The sequence below is a fragment of the Melospiza melodia genome, chromosome 2 (assembly GCF_035770615.1).
Source record: "Melospiza melodia melodia isolate bMelMel2 chromosome 2, bMelMel2.pri, whole genome shotgun sequence".
NCBI lineage: Eukaryota > Metazoa > Chordata > Aves > Passeriformes > Passerellidae > Melospiza > Melospiza melodia.
In genome coordinates this window covers 3,905,229-3,921,275 of record NC_086195.1, presented here as the reverse complement: position 1 = coordinate 3,921,275, position 16,047 = coordinate 3,905,229, and the positions used below count along the sequence as shown (strand labels likewise).

The 16,047-nt window shown below is 46.3% G+C and overlaps 2 protein-coding genes across 2 annotated transcripts in view; both read left to right on the top strand.

Moving 5' to 3' along the window:
* The first annotated feature begins 179 nt into the window (after window positions 1–179).
* Window positions 180–4,835, top strand: HMGN1 (high mobility group nucleosome binding domain 1). The gene is made up of 6 exons (XM_063180837.1): window positions 180–263; window positions 530–562; window positions 669–698; window positions 786–836; window positions 2,602–2,736; window positions 3,939–4,835. The coding sequence occupies exons 1-6, from the start codon at window positions 249–251 to the stop codon at window positions 3,984–3,986; spliced, it is 312 nt and encodes a 103-aa protein (XP_063036907.1). The 5' UTR covers window positions 180–248; the 3' UTR covers window positions 3,987–4,835.
* Window positions 4,836–7,987: 3,152 nt separating this feature from the next.
* BRWD1 (bromodomain and WD repeat domain containing 1) overlaps window positions 7,988–16,047 on the top strand; it is a 50,125-nt gene continuing 42,065 nt past the window's right edge. The window contains exons 1-10 of the mRNA XM_063180825.1: window positions 7,988–8,079; window positions 8,202–8,260; window positions 8,403–8,432; window positions 8,614–8,673; window positions 11,595–11,745; window positions 12,510–12,608; window positions 13,332–13,492; window positions 13,689–13,910; window positions 15,250–15,350; window positions 15,911–15,981. Coding sequence (XP_063036895.1) covers window positions 8,022–8,079; window positions 8,202–8,260; window positions 8,403–8,432; window positions 8,614–8,673; window positions 11,595–11,745; window positions 12,510–12,608; window positions 13,332–13,492; window positions 13,689–13,910; window positions 15,250–15,350; window positions 15,911–15,981 — 1,012 coding nt within the window. The 5' untranslated portion in view covers window positions 7,988–8,021. The remainder of the gene's footprint in view (window positions 8,080–8,201; window positions 8,261–8,402; window positions 8,433–8,613; window positions 8,674–11,594; window positions 11,746–12,509; window positions 12,609–13,331; window positions 13,493–13,688; window positions 13,911–15,249; window positions 15,351–15,910; window positions 15,982–16,047) is intronic.

Genomic DNA, 16,047 nt, shown 5'->3' with positions numbered 1-16,047 from the left:
GGGCACGTGACGCGGGCGGGCCAATGGGGAGGCGGTGCGCTCGGGCGGGGCGGGGCGCGCGCCGATCCGGCTGGATCCTGTTGCGGCGCCGCTGGCGCTGCTGGGATGGGGAGGGGGGCGGCGGCTCCGCTGCGCAGCCGGGCTGGGGCGCGCAGGCGGCCGCAGCAGCAGCGCTCGCTCGCAGCAGCAGCCGCGCCACAGCAGCAGGAGCAGCCGCAGCCGCGGGGGTCGCGGCCGGGAGCGTCGAGATGCCCAAGAGGAAGGTGAAGGCGGGCGGCAGCGAGCGGAGCCGCGGGGAGGGGACGGCCGGGAGTGTGTGGGGAGCGGGCTCGGCGGGAAGCGGCCGCGCCGCGGGCTCCGGTGCGGCGGGCGGTACCGAGGGCCGGCGCCTTCCCCTTGTGCCGGGGACGGGGCAGCGGGTGTGGGAGGGAGGCTCGGGGGGGCTCGGTGAGGCTCGCGGTCCGGGAAGGGGCGGGCGGGGGCCGGGGCCGGGGCCGCCCCGCTCGCTGACGCGCTCTGTGTGTTGCAGGTGACGGTGGCGGACGGGGACGCCCCCGAGGAGGTAAGGAGCGGGCAGGGCGGCGGGGCAGGCGGGGCTGCCCAGGGCTGCCCGCCCCTCACGCCCTTCTCTCTCTCTGTGTCCCTGTGTGTGTCCGTGTCTCCCGCAGCCCAAGCGGCGATCGGCGCGGCTCTCCGCGGTAAGTGCCGAGCGGCGGGGCCCTGCCGGGATGGGCGGGACGCCGTGCCCAGACTGGATCCCTGCCTGATTTATTCTCTCTCCTCAGAAACCCGCGCCTGCCAAAGCGGAGCCGAAACCTAAAAAGTTGCCGGCGAAGGTGAGAGTGAATTGGAAAAGGGAAGGGAGAGGAGGTGGGAGTGCTTGGGGGCACCGTGCTGGAATGGTTTTGTTCCTTGTGGGAACTTGGCTGAAGCGTTGTTTTGATGTGCTTCTGCCAGTATTTACAGGTACATTCCATCGCTGTGGCTGTAGAGCCTTGTTAAGCTCCAGGCATTGCACGGAAGCGTGGGCACGGATCCATGCGTGTTATATTGGGTGGAACTACCTGACTGTCAAAGCAGCTGCGTTAGGACATCAGGAGGGATTTCTTCTCAGAAAGGCTGGGCAGGCATTGGAAAAGCTGCCCAGGGAGGGCGTGAAGTCACCATCCCTGGAGGTGTCCAAGGATAGGCTAGGATCTGGTTTGTTCTGCTCTGGTTGACAGGGTGGTGCTCAGTTAAAGTTGGCGTATCTTGGAGGACTTTTCCAAACTAAATGATTCTGTACATAGCGTTGTATTTCATCTGTGTAACAAGAGAACCTAAAGCACACCTACTGATGTTTTAGAGCAGTGTCTTAGGACAGGCAAAAAATGTATTAGCCACTTAAAAACCACATGAGCTTCCATTCATGTGGTCAAACTTTCAGGTGTTTGTGTGTAAGAAAGTGGCTTTGTGTGATCTTTGAATTTTTCAGCACAGCTTTCACAGTGAAAATAAGTGAGGTGTAAAATTGTTTGGTTTTGGGGAGAATTAAAAAAGGCCTTGTGTCTGTTGGCTCTCTGCTGTTTGCGTTGTTAAGTGTTCCTTTGTCATCTTCAGCTTTTCTTAGTGATGTGTTAAAAGCTTTGGGCTGAGCTCATCATGACCTTTCAGTACCTGGAGGGAGTTGATCAGAAAGTTGAAGAGAGATAATTTCCTAGGGATGGAGTGACAGGGAAAGGCTTCTAACTGCCAGAGGGCAGGGCTGGATGGGACATTGGCAATGAGGAATTGTTCCCTGGCAGGGTGGGCAGGGCTGGGATGGAATTCCACCCCTGCATCCCTGGCAGTGCCCAAGGCCAGGTTGGACACTGGGGATGGAGCAGCCTGGGACAGTGGGAGGTGTTGGGGGTTGGATGAGATGATCTTTAAGATCCCTCTCAGCCCAAACTGTTCTGTGATTCTCTAATTTCAGATAAACTCATCATCTTTTAGACTTTCTGATATTTTCATTGCATTAATCCTATTGAGCAGTTACTGACCAGGAGCCCACCTTCATTCCAGTGGTCTGGCTATCAGTGGGCTCCCACTCTCAGGGCTGTAAGCCTGAAGAATTTGGGGAAGCTTTCCAATGCTACCAAGATGTAATTTCCTTTTTTTTTTTTTTTGCAGTGTGTGTGATGCATCTGCACTTACTGCTGCTCATTGATGTTGGATTTTCCGCTTAAAACTACTTCAAGCTATTAATTAACAGTCAAAGATTTTTTTATTTGATTCGTCAAAGAAAACCCCCACCCTTTTTTGCATCAACTTTATCAGTTCTTAAACATTCCTCAATTTTTAAAGCAATCCTCAGTATTTTTTCTAGTTGTGAGAAGTTTGCTCATTATGGAGTTACTTAGTGGGCTTTAAAAAAATACTAATGAAGAAAAATATATTTTGGCATTTGAAGCATAGAAGTCAGTGTGTTGCAATTATGTAATTCTGAAATATTTTATAATGAGTGATCAGGGGTTGTTGGTAGCTTAGCAAATCTATCTTTTTTGGTGTGTTTTTTATTGTTTTCAAGGTTTAGCTGGAAGATCATAACAATTCACTTACTGGCAATGTATTTCATTGCAGGATAAATCTGAGGACAAGAAAGCTCCATCAAAGGGGAAGAAGGGGCCTAAAGGAAAACAGACAGAAGAGACAAACCAAGAGCAGCAGACAAAGGACAACCTGCCTGCAGAGAATGGGGAAGCTAAAGCTGAGGAGGTGAAGTTTGGAGTGCTGGGTTTGGGTTTTGCTGTTACTGAGAAGTTGGGGAGGTTTTTTGCCACAAAAGTTTGTTGACAAATGAAATATTCTTTTTCTCGGGCCTGGAAAAGAGTCTTGAGTGAAACCCAGAGGTGATCTGGGCAAAGTTGAGGTGCCAGACCTTGCTGGGAGAAGGGACAGGTTGGTGCAGGGACAAAGTACAACAATTAATGAGTTATTGCTGTGCCAGGTGAGTCTTGGCTGCACCACAGTGCCAGAGTGCCTGAACTTTTTGGAGTCATGGATCAGGTCGCTTTCAGCATCCTCCACTCTGTATTACACTCCTGCATGCAGACATTGTTACAAATTTAGGCCAAGATTTGCAGGGATGAAATGCAAGTGTGGTAATTATGGGCCTGGAGTTGGTGTCAGGTTTCTGTGACATTTTCAGTTCAGTGGAGTATTTTGGTTTAGTTTTGGTTCAGTGAAATATTTTGGTTTTTGTTTGGGAAGGTACAGGATGGTCTTCAGTGAGCTCTGGGGTAACAGTTTGTCATTGTCAAGCCTGCAGTGTGAAAAAGTTGTGCTCCAACTGCAAGTTCTTCAGCTGACTCATTTTTGGCATTATTGCAGTCTTTTAATTTGTGCTTGTAAAGCTTCAGCAGTGGAACCAAATTTGGCAGCATTCCCATCTGGGGTCCCTTTAGTTCACTGCAGAGATTATGTAAATGTACAAGGAATGGATGATGATTGCTCACAGCACCCAAAATCCCAGGTGTAATTTTATGCTAAAGAGGCAGAGTCTGTCCTGTTGGATGCTATTGTTTGCTAAGAATTAAAATAGGGTTAAGATTTGAAGGATATTTGAAGTGTGGCACTGAAATTGAAAGGCATGAAGTGTTACCTCATGGATTTTCTAAACACCTCATATGTAATTGTAGCTGTGTAACAGCTGGAGTTTTTTCTGTCCTAAAGGCAGTGATCCAGTTAAAATTAAAACCCCTTGCAGTGTGTGTTTAGTAACAAATCAACATCCTGCAATCCATCCTGGTGGATCCAAGAGCCTTTTTGTGAAGCTTGGTTTAGCAGATCCAAAAGAAATCTGCAGGAACAAGTCAAGGTTATTCTGTGCAGGGTTTAAGGTGCATTAAAACTCCAAACTAATCAGAGCCACTAAAAACTTCCTGCACTGAATTGTTCTGGTTTTTTCCCCTTTCCAGACCCTAGCACCTGATGCAGCTGCAGAGAAAGAAGTGAAGTCTGAGTGACACCTGCTCCCACATCTGTAACTGGTGGTCCTTAAACCTTTCTTCTTGTACAATTCAGAGGAATATTTTTATCAACTATTTTGTAAATGCAAGTTTTTTAGTAGTTCTAGAAAACACGTTTTTAAAAAGGAGAGAATCCCAACTCAACCCATTTTTTTACATATTTAGATAAGTGTAAATGCTTTTTTTAAGTGGTAAAATCATGTACTGGTTGTCTGTTTTCTATGAAACCAGAAATTAACAGTGTGTTAATTAAGGAGAGGGCATTGAGGCCTTGATTAAGCCTCACATTCCACAGACTCCAAGGGACAGTTTTCTATCCTATAAAATGAAGCATAACACAGATCAGACTTTGGAATTCATAATGATGTGTTGAGAACGTCTTAACATTTTAGTTCTTTATCTTTCTCTGTGGTTGTACCATCAGTAGAATTGCTTATCTAATAAAACTGCTCCCTAGTGGTGGATTCCCTGCTGAGTGATGTATATCAGTGACAAAGTTATTTTTGGTAGTTGCAGCTTTATTTTTTTCCAACAACTTTGTAGCTGTGATGCAAAAAGATTGGAAACTTTTATTTTATATCTTTAAATACTGTCTTAAGTAAAAGTTTCTGCTTGGCAGATGGAACTTGTTATGTCAATATTTGAGATACTGGAACTTCACATCTAGTTTTCAAGGACAGCTTGTCTACAAAGATTGAGTGAAAAATATTTGAAATAGTGCTAGAAAAAAAAAAAAACAGAATTAGTTTTTAGATTAAAAAAAGCTCTGTGAATAAAAACAATTGTAAAATTGTTGATAGTGTTTGTGATCACCAAACAAAAGCCAAATAAATCTTGATTATGAAAGGATGTTTCCATAGCTCCTGTATTGATGTGAACTCAGAATGTGAGTGCTGTGGTTTGGATTTGTAACTGTGTCCTTCAGAGTGCCAAAACTGCACCTTACAGAGATGGGTGGCAGTTCAGGAGTGGAGAATTGCAGTGTGAGTCTAAACTTGCAGTTGGGAAGTGAGAGCTTTGTGCTGCTGCTGTTTGCTTTAAAAAAGTCAATAATGAGAGAGTGTCAGATGGCAGCCAGAAACTGTCACCTTGTGCTGGGAGGAGCCAGGCTCAAACAGAAACGTTTGTTCTTTGTTGGGTGTTTTTTCCTCTTAGCCCAGAATTTGTTTATGCTCCTAGGTAACACCTGCAAGCCCAGTACCTGCTTCCTGTACATTTTTAGTGCCTTTTTCAAATTGTTGCAGTTGTTTCTAAAAAAAGCCACTTCAGTTTCACCTCTGATTTGCTTTCTTCATCAATACTCTCAATTCAAGAAGAATTTTACCATTTTTATCTCTTCAATACTTTAGAAATCTTTAACTTTTCTATAGAAAGTCTCCCAACCTTAGAGCACAACCTGCTCCTGTTCCATTCCATCACAGGAATGTTCCTCACACAGCACACTTGGCTTTGCCTTCAAGTTTTTGGATATTTCAAAACTGGAAATTGATGCCACTTTTATCACTCACTTCCCCCAACATCCCCCTCATATTTGTTGGTTTAATTTAATAGTAACAAAATCTAGCTCTATGATATTACTTACTCTGGTTTTGGCAAGCTCAACCCACCAGTTAAATAAGTACTAAACTTGCAGGTAAATCCCCTAAAATAACCACTCATCCCTGCTTTTACAGAGTGTCTGTTTTTCATTTGTTTTGGGTCTCTGGTGCTGTGATTCTGTGCACTTTCAGCATTTCCCTCACATCTATCACCTACTGGTTCATTTATTGGAACTTCTCAATATTACTCTGTCCTGTGTGATACCAAATTTACTCTTCAGCTAAGGATTGGAGTGAGAGCTGATGCAGATTTGAATCCAGTGGAGCACAATCTGATCCAAAATACAACAGCAGGAGAACAAAACTTCTTTCTTGGAACATACTCTGTTGTCTTTGTATAGTCCTAGCAGTTGTTTGGGTTAAGGGAATGAGACATAGAAGTAATTTACTTCAAGGTTCTAAAAATGCATTTTAAGGTACCAGAGGTGGGGAATTAAATAGGCAAAGACCTGGGATTTAAAATGTAACACAAGTACAGCCATTGCTGGTTTTATCAGTGTTCAGGCTGGGCATGGCTGGGAAACAACGGTGGGAAAGAAAAAAAGATGAAGAATGGTTTGGGGTGGAAGGGAACTTAAAAATTATCCACTCCCACTCCCTGCCATGGCAGGGACACCTTCCACTGTCCCAGGCTGCTCCAACCCAGTGTCCAACCTGGCCTTGGGCACTGCCAGGGATCCAGGGGCAGCCACAGCTGCTCTGGGAATTCCATCCCAGCCCCTGCCCACCCTGCCAGAGAAAAAAATTTCCTAATTATCTGATATAAACTTGTAATTTTTCAGTGTGAAGCCATTCCCTGTGTGCTGTCCCTGCATCCCCTGGCAATTGTCTCTCTCCAGCTTTCCTGGGGCTCCAGGCCCTGCAAGGCCACCCTGAGCTCAGCCCAAAGCTTCTCCTGTGCAGGTGAACAATGCCAGCTGTGCCAGCCTTTCCTGCCAGCAGAGCTGCTCCATCCCTCTGCCCATCCTGGAGCCTCCTCACAGCCCGATGTCCTGGCCAGGCTCGAGGTGGCACAGGCATGGGGGCAGAGCTGGTTTCTTTTTGGGTCAGTGATGCCAGGGGAGCCGTGCTGTGTGTGGGAAATGCCCCTCCCCAAGGTGGTGTTTGGGGACCCCCAGGTGCCCCCGGGATCCCGCACGGGGCTCTGCTGTCACAGCAGAGGCTGGGCCAGCCCTGAGCTCTGACACAGACACAGCATTGATGCTCCCCAGTCCCTGCAGCCACGGTGCACACTGGGCACCACGCGGCACAGTGCACTTTGAATCACATTATCACAAAATCATTTTGCTTTGGAAACACTTCTGAGATCATCGAGTCCAACCTTTGATCAACCCCTTGTCAACGACCCACTTCCAGTCGTTCCTTGAACTCCTCCAGGAATGGGGACTTCAACACCTCCCTGGGCAGAGCATTGCAATGTTTAATCAAACTTTCAGCGAAAAAATTCTCCCTGTGTCCCAGCTGAGCCTGCCCTGGCCCAGCCTGAGGCCGCTCCCTCTGCTCCTGTCCCTGTTCCCTGGCAGCAGAGCCTGACCCCCCCGGCTGTGCCCTCCTGGCAGGGACTTGTGCAGAGCCACGAGGGCCCCTGAGCCTCCTTTGCTCCAGCCTCAGCCCCTTCCAGCTCCTCAGGCACTCTGCAGCCCCTTCCAGCTCCCTCAGGGATTCTGCAGCCCCTTCCCAGCTCCCTCAGGGATTCTCCAGCCCTTTCCAGCTCTGTTCCCTTCTGTGGATAAGCTGCAACCCCTCGATATCCTCGCAGTGAGGAGCCCAGAGCCGGACACGGCACAGGAGGCAAAGGCCCTGGCCTGGCGGCACACGGCGTCCGCTCCGTCACCGAATCCCCCCCTGGAAACAGCTGTCGGTGCCTCGCCGGTCCCGGGAGGGCTGTCCCGGGCTGGGGAGGCCGAGCAGCGGCGGCAGCACCGCTGTTCCCGGGGCCGACCAGAGCAGCCCCGCAGCCGCCGCCGCCTCCCCGCCGCCACCCCTCAGCGCTGCCGCCTCGCCGCGCTCAGCCCCGCCCCCGGTGCGCGTCACCGCCGCCTTCCTCGCGCGATCCTTCCGCGCCTCCGCCTCCCCTTCTCCTCACCCGCCGCCTTCCCCACCATCCCCCCCGCCACCCACCCCGCTTCCCTTCGTGTATATCCCCGCGGCCACACGCCTTCACCGCTGTTCCCTCGGCGCGCTCGAAGCGCCCGGTACTGCGGGAACTATTTTCCGCCGCCCCCCCGCGGGCGCTCCTGGCGGAGGTGTCGACGGCGGCTCCGTGGCGGGTGGTGCGGCGGCGATGGCGGCGGCGCCGCCGAGGCTGCGCTGAGGGGGGAGAGGGAGGGAGGGAGCGCTGAGGGGAGCGGGGGGGCGGCCGTGAGGGGAGGGAGGGAGGAGGGGAGGCGCTGACAGCGCCGTGCCGAGCCGGGCCCGCCGCCCTCAGCCCGCCATGGCCGAGCCTGCGGCCTCTTCCAGCTCCGGCGCGTCGCTGCCGCTCATTGAATCAGGTAACACCGCGGGCCGGGGTGAGGAGGTGCCGGAGGTGCCGCCATCTTCCTGCCCCCCCCTCAGGATGGGTCACGGCCGCCCCCCGGCTCAACCCCCGTGTCTCTTGCCGTGTCTCTTACAGAGCTTTACTTCCTCATCGCCCGGTTCCTGAGCACCGGGCCCTGCCGGAGAGCGCTGAAGGTGAGTGCGGGGCTCGCCGGGGCGCGGGCACCCCGTGCTGCCCCCGAGGGCCGGGGGAGGTGGGAGCAGCCGCGCCCCCCGCTCCGGGGGAGCCCGATCGTGCCTTGTCCCTGACTTTGTGTTTTTCCCCTTCCCTCTGCAGGTGCTGGTGCAGGAGCTGGAGCAGCACCAGGTCTGTGTGGGCTCTGATGAAATCTTGCTGTAGTCAAAAGTTTCCTTTGCAAGTCATTCAAGTTTCTGCCGCTGTCTCAACTTTTCCCCCCCTCGACACACATTGTTTTGGATGCGGTCGGTAATCCCTCCTTTCCCCTTTCACCGCTCACGGTTTTTCTGTTTGTTTTTCCTTTATTTAGTTGCTTCCCAAAAGGTTGGATTGGCAAGGAAATGAGCATTATAGAAGTTATGAAGAATTGGTGAGACTTTTCTCTTTTAAAAAAAACCCTTTTTATTTACGGTGATGACATTGATGTTAGACCCCTCTACCCTTAAGAGTAGGCCCAAATCTTCACCTCCCTGTACCATCCTGCCTCTGAACACTGGAATTCCTTTAGAAAGGGCCTTTAATTTCTTCACATCAGACTAACAAAAACACAAGCGGTGGTTTAAATTGAGGATATTGTTTACATAGCAGAGGTGGAGCTTGGCGTTGTGCAGTGGTACATGCCACTGCCTACATGCAGGCAGGAGCCAATCTCCAGCGAGGTTTCATTTCGGAGTTTCGGGCACCAGCTTGTGAGGCACGTTGTGATTTGTCGGTATTTATTTTCTGGTTGGTTTCTTTCAGCCCCCTCCAACAGATTAGGAAATGAAATCGCTGTTCAGAAAGCGAGGGTTGGCACTTGTGGTGGCTGTGAGTGTGCTCACATCGCCGGCTCCTCGCTGCCCGTGGCTTTGTTTCTAAAGTGCTGCAAGGATGGGGGTGATCTCTCCGCAGAATTTACTTTCTTCCCTTCCACATCTGGTGTGGTGTGTTCTGAATTGTTTTTTACAGAAGGCAGAGCTGTGTTTTGGGGCTTAATTTTGCTGTTTCTTAAGTGGCAAAGAGTTTGAGGGCCTGGTGGTGCCTGCCCTGCCCTGTGTGGTTTTTATCCTGATTTATTGTATTTGATGGTGTTTCCTTTCAAGAATTGTTTATCCTTGCTTTTTCCCACCTGAGGTTCAGGCATTCTGGGTTAATTGACTGATTGTTGCTGTGAACTCCCTCTTGTGAAGCACTTAAAGATCTCAGGCTCACATTTGCATAGAGAAGGAATGAAGTGTTGTTTAAAACACTTTCCTAATGATTTCAGCATTGCTTGACATGATAAGTGTGATTCCATTTCCTCTATTTGTTGTGGTCAGTTGAGCAAGGAAGGTTTTAGATCATTTTTTTTTAAGTCACTAAGAAGCCTGGCCTTGCTAAACAGGAATATTTTCAAGCTCTGACTTGAATTTAGGCAAGATGAAAGTAGGATTAGGCTTAGAAAGAATTGTTGGGAGGTTTTTTTTAGTTGCTTCATTGTTGATTTCTTGTCGCATTTCTTCTGGCAGAAAGCAGAGTGTTGGGAGATCCCATGTGTTTGTTTTCCTGATTTCAGGGCTGCTTTTTAACTCTGATTATTCTGAATACACAATTGTCAAACTAATTCTTCAACAGGTGCTGCCTCTACTTCTTTTTTTCCTGAACAATTTAAATGAAATCTCTGCTCAAGGCAGCAGTGTTTCAGAACATCTAAATTAATATTCTCAGAGTTTTAGTTTCTGGTTTTTGAGGGGCTCTGGCAACCTCTGGGAACCACCACAGACAAATCAGTCATGTGCTGTAATTTTTTCTATTCCACTTTGCTCAGCATGGAATTGCAAATCTTTAAAATAACTGTTCCTTCCAAAATCCCAGCAAAACTACTTCAAAAAGAAAGGAATTGCAAGGGGTTGCATTTAGAAAATATATTTATTGCTGATGGCAGGCAAACAAAAAGGGTTTTAGTGTTTGGCAGAAAGCAGGCTGACCTTTCTGTCCTGGGTGTTGTGGCTGGCACTGCTCTGTAGCAATTCAAGAGTCAGAATTGATAAAGAAATTCTGTCAAGCTGCATTTTGTAGTCTTTGGGCTACCAGATATGTTTCTTATCATCAGCCTTAAGCATCTGATGGGCTGATTTGCTTGGACAGGTTTGCCTGTGGGGTAATGGGAACTTTTTTGTGATGTTATCTCCTCCCACCCTGCCAGGAGCACAAACCTGTGCCCCACAAGCTTTATACCTGCATTTTATTATTAACAACAAGTGCTAGGATGTGACTTAAATTGTGCTTTCTGAATGCTCTGTGTGCATTTGGGCAACTTTCTGGGAGCGTGTGGTATTTAATTTTTAATTTTATTTTAATTCCCAGTGTTGTGTGAGCAGATCAGCCCTGTTGGGTCATCAGCAGCCCTTCAAGGGAGCAGCATCAGCAGCAGGAGCTCGTTGTGCTTGTGCTCTGGGGGAGCTGGGCAGGAGCCACATACCTGAGCTGGGGTGGCCTGGGAGTTGTGGGGCTGCTGCAGGAGCTGCTGGGGTGACTGGTTTGGTCATGGCCAGCTGACACTGCAGTCCCAGCTCCTTCACTTTATGGTTCTGACAGTTTGCTCCACTCAAAGCTGTTTAAACTCTTACTTTGTGTCTTTAATTTCTACATTATTGTCTTGATAAGAATAAGGATTTTTTTAGATTAAAAGGGGGAAAAATCAGCAAAACCCTCACACATCTGTTCTTGTCTGAGACATCTCAGTGTGGGTGGGGGTGGATTTTTTTTTTTAGGTTGCTTGATGCAGATAGTGTGGGATCATTGCTGAGTGTAGGGAGGAATGGTTTGAGCCCTGGTTTCAGGAAGTAGGGCAGGCTTAGGTTGTGTGGGACTGGTTCTTCAAGGAAACTCTTTCCAGAGAGGTTGTACTCAAACCTGCTGGTTTGCACTTCACTGAACAGGTACCAGTGGTAGCTGCATAAATTCTTGTGCATGATCTTCAGTTCTGAGGGTTTGTGTTTTATTTCTTGTTTTTAGTACAAATCCCAGGGTGAATTGGGCAAAGCCACTCAGTGTAGGGTGCCTCACAAGTGGGTGCCACAGGGGTGATTCCTGCAAGCTTCAAGTAATAAAATACTGATGTGCAGGAGCCACTTTACTCCAGTTATTTTTACTACAGCAGAGTACCCACTGAATTTACTAGATCACAGCTTAACAGAATTGATTTTCTCTCTAAGTTGAACTTAAAAAAAATTTATCAAAAATATCAAATATACCTGTGCCTATTGATGCTTTTAGATCCATCAGTTCTGGGTGTACCATCCTAATTTTTAAACCTTAAATTTCTGTCAGGTGCTGTCCAACAAACATGTGGCTCCAGATCATTTATTACAGATTTGCAAACGTATTGGCCCCATCCTGGATAAGGAGATCCCACCCAGCATTTCCAGAGTGAATTCCTTGCTTGGGGCAGGGAGACAGTCCTTGCTAAGGACAGCAAAAGGTAGGAAGTGTTCTTTGTGTGAAATGGGGGTGAGTCATGGCATGGGTACAGGGTCAGGGTTTGGGGAGTGCTGTGAGAAAGGCAGGGCTGATGCTGTGCAAGGGAAATCCCAGAAAATCCCAGAATGGTTTGGGTTGGAAGGGAACTTAAATCTCATCTCATCCCATTCCACCCCTGCCATGGGCAGGGACACCTCCCAGTGTCCAGCCTGGCCTTGGGCACTGCCAGGGATCCAGGGGCAGCCCCAGCTGTGCCTTCCCCACCCTCCCAGGGAAGGATTTTTCCTCACATCCCATCTAAACTTGTCCTCCTTCCCCCTTGTCCTTTCTCTCCGAGCCTTTGTGAAAAATTCCTCTCCAGCTTTCTTGTAAATCCCCTTCAGTTACTGAAAGGTTCTTGAGATCATCTCATGAAATAACTTCACATTATTAACTACTCATTGCATTCCTGTAGAAATATTCAGGAAAATGTTTAAAATCAGTTGGAATTTTAGTTTTGTGTCATGTGAACTGCAGGGGTACCATCATTTAGGAGTAATTTCACAGTTTGCTGGTTGGTTGTGTTGGTTTTTTCTCCTTCTATTACTATTAAATGGATTTTTCTCTTTAACTCTTCATTGTTTGTGAGAAGTTTTGGGGCAGTTGGTGCCTGGTTTTTCAGTGGGTTCAATCCTGTGTTTGAGACCAGGCTAGATGGGCTCTTTGCTGTGTTTTGGAGCTGCATTTTAAACAAATATTCATGATGAATTTCAACTGTTGTTGCAGATTGCAGGAGCACAGTTTGGAAGGGCTCTGCATTTGCTGCCCTGCATCGAGGCAGACCCCCTGAAATGCCTGTGAACTATGGCACCCCCCCCAACCTTGGTAAGCTCCTCTCACCTCTCCCCTGCTGCTGAGCACACCTAAAGTACCTAAAATATAAAAATTACAGATACCACAAACCTGACTTTATGAAATTAATTTTTTAATATTAGTGGCAATTGAATAAACCCAAGTTTTAGAGCAGACATGTTTGAAACATGATGTGATTCCAACCTTGGTAAGCTCCTCTCACCTCTCCCCTGCTGCTGAGCACACCTAAAACACTGGTATAAAAACTACAGATACCTCAAAACCTGACTTTATAAATTAATTTTTTAATATTAATGACAATTGAATAAACCCAAGTTTTAGAGCAGACATGTTTGAAACATGATGTGATTCCAACCTTGGTAAGCTCCTCTCACCTCTCCCCCTGCTGCTGAGCACACCTAAAACACTGATAGAAAATTACAGATACCACAAACCTGACTTTATGAAATTAATTTTTTTATATTAATGGCAATTGAATAAACCCAGGTTTTAGAGCAGACATGTTTGAAACATGATGTGATTCCTGTGTTCCAGTGGAGGTGCATCGAGCAAAGCAATTAACTGGATATGCCAAGTTCAGCACCTCATTTCCAGGGAGTATGTACCAAACAAATAAAACCAACAGATACCACAAAACCTGACTTTATGAAATTATTTTTTTAATATTAATGGCAATTGAATAAACCCAAATTTTAGAACAGACATGTTTGAAACCTGATGTTTCCTGTGTTCCAGTGGAGGTGCATCGAGCAAAGCAGTTAACTGGATATGCCAAGTTCAGCACCTCATTCCCAGGGAGTATGTACCAGCATGTCAAGATGCACAGGAGGATCCTTGGCCATCTCTCTTCTGTCTATTGTGTGGCATTTGACAGGACTGGACACAGAATATTTACTGTAAGTTGATGAAATAAATCCAACTCTGAATATATTTTTAGATGATGCAAGGAAAAGAGCTTGGAAATGGGTGTTGTGCTGGAAGTTGTGGAGATAAGTATCAATGCTGGTAAAATGCAGCTCTCACTCTGCTGGAGTGGAACAGTTTGCTGTAATTAAAGGTCAGAAGTTGTCCCTAATGAATATTTCTCTTCAGGGCTCAGATGACTGTCTGGTGAAGATCTGGTCCACCCACAATGGCAGATTGTTCGCCACCTTACGAGGACACTCAGCAGAGATCTCTGACATGGCTGTGAACTATGAGAACACCATGATTGCAGCTGGCAGCTGTGACAAGATGATCAGGGTGTGGTGTCTGAGGACCTGTGCTCCAGTTGCTGTCCTCCATGGGCACACAGGCTCCATTACCTCCCTGCAGGTATTGGGCTTTTGAAGTGTTCCTGCATGTTAAAAACTGAAATTCTTTCTCTGGAGCTGCCTATGGGAGTAGTGAAATCTGAATGTGTAAATATTCATGTCAAATCACAGGATAAACCTGCTTGAAAACAAGTAAATTCCTTGTCTCTTTGGAATTTTTAAATATTTAACAGGAATTCTTTTTCACATCAAGATCACTGTGTTGATCTTGATGTGAAATAATACTTGATAATACTTGAGTTGTTGGAACAAGAGGGAATTTCTGAGAAATCTCCTGTCCTCCTGTTGTCTCTCACTGGAGACATGATTTGCTGTTCTGTGTGAATGTGTTCTGATCCTGTATATTATTCCTACAATTTTTGGGATGTTGGTATTTGTTTTAATCTCCAAAACAGGAGTTACTTCAGAAGTTGTAATGTGTGTATTTAAATTTGAAGGTGGTTTGATACATGATGTGCTCTTGGTGTCCTTTGGATTCAGTTTGAGTTTAAATTCCTTAATTAACACAGAAATTAGTAACTCATTATCCAGGTTTGGGGTGTTTTCTAGTGAGACCAGCAGGTGAAGAGTGGCTTGTGGAGCTCAGTACAAACAAATAATTTTAAATTTTTCTCAAAAATGCTGCCTCAGAGAGTAATCTTCATACCTGCACTTTCTGTGGCATTCATTGCATTTTTAGTTTGGTTTTTTAATATCTAAATATTTATGGTACTTCTTTCATTGCAGTTTGTGAATTTTTAATTTAGGCTTTCTTAGTAATACCATAATTGTACTATGTACAATTTATATGACTTTCCAATGCAGTAATTGATGAACAATTTAAACAAATTGTGTATGTAAAGTTTTCTGAAGGGCAGCTCTGTGCATAGCAATAAATCCATGTCATAAAGGATTTTTTCTGAGGAATTCCCATAAAATTAATAAAATTACATCTAATGCTAAATTACACATTCAAACCATCTCACATCTCATGCTCTGCTGAATGATTTGTAAACTACACCTGTCTATTCCAACTTCCCTTTTTTCAGTCTGCTGTGCTCATTATTTCATTCACTGACAGGATTTTCAGTGCATGATTGTGGTCAGTGGAAACATCAAACCCAAACCACTGAAGGAACTGGGATTTTTTAACACAGTAATTGAAACACAGACCACAAACTTACCTTAAATTAGGGGAGATATTCTTTGTAAACACTAAAAATGATTTACCAACAACTGCTCCAGCAGTCTGAGGTGAAAAATCCAAACTAAATCAAGCTTTTACATGAACTTTTTTAAGAAGGTGATGATTAATTGTTAAATCTCTGTTTGTGTGTGTGGTTTTGCTTCTCTCCCTGCAGTTCAGCCCCATGGTGAAAGGCTCCCTGAGGTACATGGTCTCCACTGGGGCAGATGGAACTGTTTGCTTCTGGCAGTGGGATACAGATTCCATGAAATTCAAGTATGTGAATGGTTTGTTGTTAACCTTTATGCCATTCTGGGGCTTGAGTGAAACAAATCAGGTGGTTTTGACTCCACTGAGTTATAAAAATGCTGTGCAAATCATGTATTCAATGGTTATTTTAAAGCAGCATCACCAACTGTATCCTTTACAAATTAATGTTGTTCCATTGAGTTGAGAGATTAGTTGGGAAATGCAAGAATTTCTTTCTTCAGTAAAAGTACAAAAGTAGGACAGCAGGACTGGCTGGAAATGTAAATATGTTGGAAAATATAATAAAACTTGGTGGTGCTGTTGGTTTTCCAGCAGTCCTGTAGTTTTAGGATGTTTCTTACAGAACTTGCATGCAGGATAGTTGGAAATGTTCATTTGTGATTACTCTTTGTTTGTACCCCAAAAATTAATTACTGCCAGGAAGAGCTCAGTGTGTGTCTGGTGTTTTGCCCCATCATGGTATAAAGTGATCCATGTTTAAAGAAACATCCCTTTATGCTTTGAAATGTTGCTAAAAGCCAAGTTTTGGGTGCTGGGACCTATTTCAAACATCTTTTCTTTTCCAGCACCAAGCCAGTGAAGTTCACAGAGAAGCCCAGGCCAGGGGTTCAGATGCTTTGTTCTTCCTTCAGTGTGGGTAAGTCAGGTGGATTCAGCCTTGGGATTTCTTCTTTCCTTTCTTGTAACACCTGATTGTGGCAGC